We start from the raw sequence: 4,006 nt of genomic DNA on the forward strand, positions 1-4,006 counted from the left end.
GAAAATCAGTCAGTGTTGCACGTGCCCGAGGGAACAATACTTCATGTAAGGGTTATGATTTTTCTTACCAGGAAAAAGAATATCTGGTTAGGAAATGGTCTTAGTAGTCTACTACTAACTTTGTTCTCCTTGTAGATAGTAATAGTACGATGAATTTGAATGTAGAATTTCAGAATAAACTGGTTTCTTCCAAAAACAGCTGAACCGTGTATGATAAAACTAAAATAGTTTTTTTAAGGCCAAGAACATTCATTGAAAGTACTTCCAAATCCTTTAATTGAAAACTATTGGGGCTTTGCTGTTCAAGTGTTATCATGCAGCATTAAGCAGGAATTAAAAGCTATAGGATGTGCTCTGTATGAAGATGCAATGGCCCTTTTTATGATATTGTTATTCATAGTATCTGTGGTTCTGCCAGCTGAGGTTTAGGCCCAAATGTGATGTAGTTCCGACAGATTAAGTGTACACACACACACACAAAGTTGAAGTAATCTTTTTTTTTGTTGATGTTGTCTGACCATGAAATAGAAAAAAGGCTCTTTATTCATTCTGAATTCTTGTCCAGACTTTGTGGAGGAGTTAAGGCTTCTGCATTCAGAAAGAATGAATTGTCGTTGGCAGTTTTAAAGGAAACCAACGTGAGGAAAAGTAGTCACTAGAAGCAGTTTCATTGTAGCTCTAACCTGCAAGATTCTGCTTGCTGATTGTTTGAGTTTGAAATATGTCCTGTATTTGAATAGTTGACTCAGGTGTATTTAGAGGAAGGCGATCCCATTGAAGCTTGTGGTGTGTAAGGTGTGGTTAGTGATTTTTCCGAGTTTGCATACCAGATGCAGCCACTAGTAGAATTCCATTATGTTTGATTTTTTTTTCTTTGAAAACTATGATTAAGTGAAAAGAAATATGCCAAATGATACAAGGCTGCAGCTGAATTCTAACAATGTTGTGGTATTGTTTAAGTGACCTTGGTAAATAATGACTTATTAAATAGTAGTCAACACTTTTTTATCAAGACGAAAGGTCAGAGTTAATTTGTTCTTCCCACATGTATTTGTAGAAGGCAGGCAACTCCCTTGTGTTTTTCAGTTTTGTACATTCATCAAATTACTTTTTGTGTGTGTGTAAAAGACAACTCTTTTTTTCAGGCCTTTCTTTTAGATCGGCAACATTAGTGCTTGCTTAATGTACCCCCCCTTTACTTACTGAATGAAATGACGAGCTCAGTGGCAGTTTTTTTTCCCAAATCTTTCCCGTCACACAGACATATGCCCTAATTAGCACATTTATCATGACTACCTCTGCTGAAAATGAATAGAATTTCAGCTGCAAAGGCTTTCAATTTAGTATTGGCATAAAAGAAAAGAAACAGCTGTATTTAAGCTGTTACCCTTGCACTGCTAAACACAACTGATCCACCTTGCTCCCTATTTTGACGGCATGAACTCTTGTCTGCATGGTCTCTGCCAGTGTGGTTTAGCCATCCAGACTTGTTCTCATGTGCAAGTGTATCTATGAGTCCACTTCATGACTTTGGATTTATTTTGTTTGCTTACTGTTAACTTAAATGTTGGAAACGATTTTATCAAAAATATATTTCAAGTCATTATATTCTCCTTTGATTTTGACTTATTATATCATGTATATATTTGTGTGTATCATTATTATTATTATTACTTGTCTCGTTTTATTAATTTTATAATATATCACTGGCATTTCATAAGGAAGCTCTTGAGGAAGTGCGATAGGCAGCCTTGTAAACTGAGAAAGAGGCCGTGTTTTGTATGTTTTGTCTTTGCTTTGTGCTTCCCTTTGCTTCCTATCTTCCATTTTTTTTTCTATGAACAGAACACCACCAGTGTTCACTCTAATTTTTAATTTTAATTGTACACCTGAAACTATTTTTTGTTAATAGTCATTCTCATAGGAGCATAGAGATCCAAAAGACCGGGACAGCGATTCAATGAGCCCAGTCATAGAGACTGAGTGTCGAGCGAGCATGAGCAGTGAAGTTGACACTACGAGAGCATAGAGATCGATTATCGGGTAGCAATAATAATGCACACAGCCACGTTGGGCCTTTCGCAGCCAGTCTCGTGGTCAATTTAGCATTTTTCAATTCACCACTGTGTTTGTTTTATTATCATTTTTTCAATGTATTTTTTGGGGGCGCAGTTGAACACCACTGTGAAGTTTAGGTTTAACACATCATGCAGGAATTCTATAGCCTGGCACCTCGCGTGTCACAACCTTGTCTTTATTTTCCCAACTGAAACCACTGCTCAGTTCGGCATTTTAAGAAGTCTGTAGGTGCCCATTTCTAAAACAAAACCAACAACTGGTATTCATGCATATGTAAGAGGCATTTACATGGATCCCTGTTCCATACATTTTTAATGGACTTGCTGACCGTAAAAGTTGCACAAATCCGTGTGGCCAAAGTTTACATCCAGTACCTGCAGCATCGCAACTTCACACGTCAAGTACTTGCCTAGCCAGCAAGCCTAGCTCACAGCCAAGCTGTGAGGTTGACTGCAATGTCATCAGCCATCACTACACCCCATTCTTTAGAGACTGTCCTCATTAGAGAGCATCACTGTCAGTGATAACTATAGCTTCCTAATTATTAAGAGAATGTGGGTGTTAACCAATGCTGGTTGGTACAGATCAGAGCAGTTGTTTTGACTTCTAGTACAGATGAGAGTGCTTGTTTAGGTTTCTGCTTTTGTTCTCCACAGACTATAAACTTGCAGCTCCACAGTATAAAACAGTTGTAGCAGAGCAAGCTGACAGTTGTTAACTTACTCTTCATTCTGTTATCTATTTAAAAATGAAAAGTGTTGACGTAGTTTTTACGTTATGCTGGTAAAGTTTAAAAAATCCCCTTTTAACTGAAAAGGTTAAAAGCAATGCCCTTAATATACCGTCAGCATAAAAACATTCACATACTTGATTGTATTTTCAAAGCTAAAGATTATCTGGTACTCCAGAAAATACACTTTGTCAAAGTAACAATTTATGTTTTCCTTTGTCACTGATAATTGTCATCTTTTTCATTTTGTTTTCAACAGGGATAACAAGGTTTGATCTTCTGGGAGATTTTGGGAGGTTTAATTGGCTGGGAAACTTCTACATTGTCCTGTCATACAACCTGCTGTTTGCTGTGGTGACGACTCTGTGTCTGGTCAGAAAGTTCACCTCGGCGGTTCGTGAAGAGCTTCTTAAAGCTTTAGGTAACATCCTGCAACAGAGGACAGCACTGTGCACTGTGTTTTGGTAGAGGTCATTGCACAGACTGACCTTTTTGTTAAATGTTAAAATACAAGGTGCTTTTTCCCCAAGTGACTGTGTAGTTAACATAAATTCCTTCCATTACAATAGTATAGCTTCATAAGCAGTTATGTGCATTTCAAGAACTCAGGCTGCATTGTGGAGAAAACGGATACTTCTGTGTCTTGTGGGAGTGTTTTCTCTGTGAAAACATATAAAAATTGAACTTTTTTTCCTCACTCAATAGTGCAAAAAGTATTTTTAGAAAATAGAGAATGTCACTGTCTCCTGTAATTAGGAAGTACTTTTCATAGTAGAATTGTTTAATTTGAAAATCATTGCCTTAAAAGAGGGCCCAGTTTTTTAGAAGTGATAAATAACATGATTTTGATTGGGATAGGATAGTCATAAGATAGATATTATGGGTTAAGTCCAGGTATTTGGTGTATGGATGAAAGTTCAGACACTGTAGGAAAGCAAAGTGTTAACTTGTGTCAGGCTCAAAGAACAAAAAGTGTTGAAAAAGAATAAAGTTGTGCTGAGACTAATACAATTAGACATATGTGGCAGTAAAATAATAATAAAAAAGCCTTAAAGCTTGTTCTAACAAGTTCAGGCTGTCTGATGTAACAAGACTGTCTGACAGCCGTAGATGAAGGGAAGAATATTTTTGCTTGGCTGAAAAGGTAAATGTAGGTTTGCTTCTATTTAATTTTTTTCTCAATCTTTCCTCACCCAG

At 36.9% G+C, this 4,006-nt stretch overlaps 1 protein-coding gene across 3 annotated transcripts in view; it reads left to right on the plus strand.

The window, feature by feature from the left end:
* The window catches only part of lmbr1 (limb development membrane protein 1), a 72,638-nt gene that overhangs the window by 59,873 nt on the left and 8,759 nt on the right, over positions 1-4,006 (plus strand). For all 3 annotated transcript variants that reach the window (XM_088643844.1, XM_088643843.1, XM_088643842.1), the window contains exon 16: positions 3,069-3,230. In XM_088643844.1, coding sequence (XP_088499970.1) covers positions 3,069-3,230 — 162 coding nt within the window. The remainder of the gene's footprint in view (positions 1-3,068; positions 3,231-4,006) is intronic.

This window comes from Lepisosteus platostomus, chromosome 8, assembly GCF_059453375.1.
Source record: "Lepisosteus platostomus isolate fLepPlt1 chromosome 8, fLepPlt1.hap1, whole genome shotgun sequence".
In the NCBI taxonomy this organism is placed as follows: domain Eukaryota; kingdom Metazoa; phylum Chordata; class Actinopteri; order Semionotiformes; family Lepisosteidae; genus Lepisosteus; species Lepisosteus platostomus.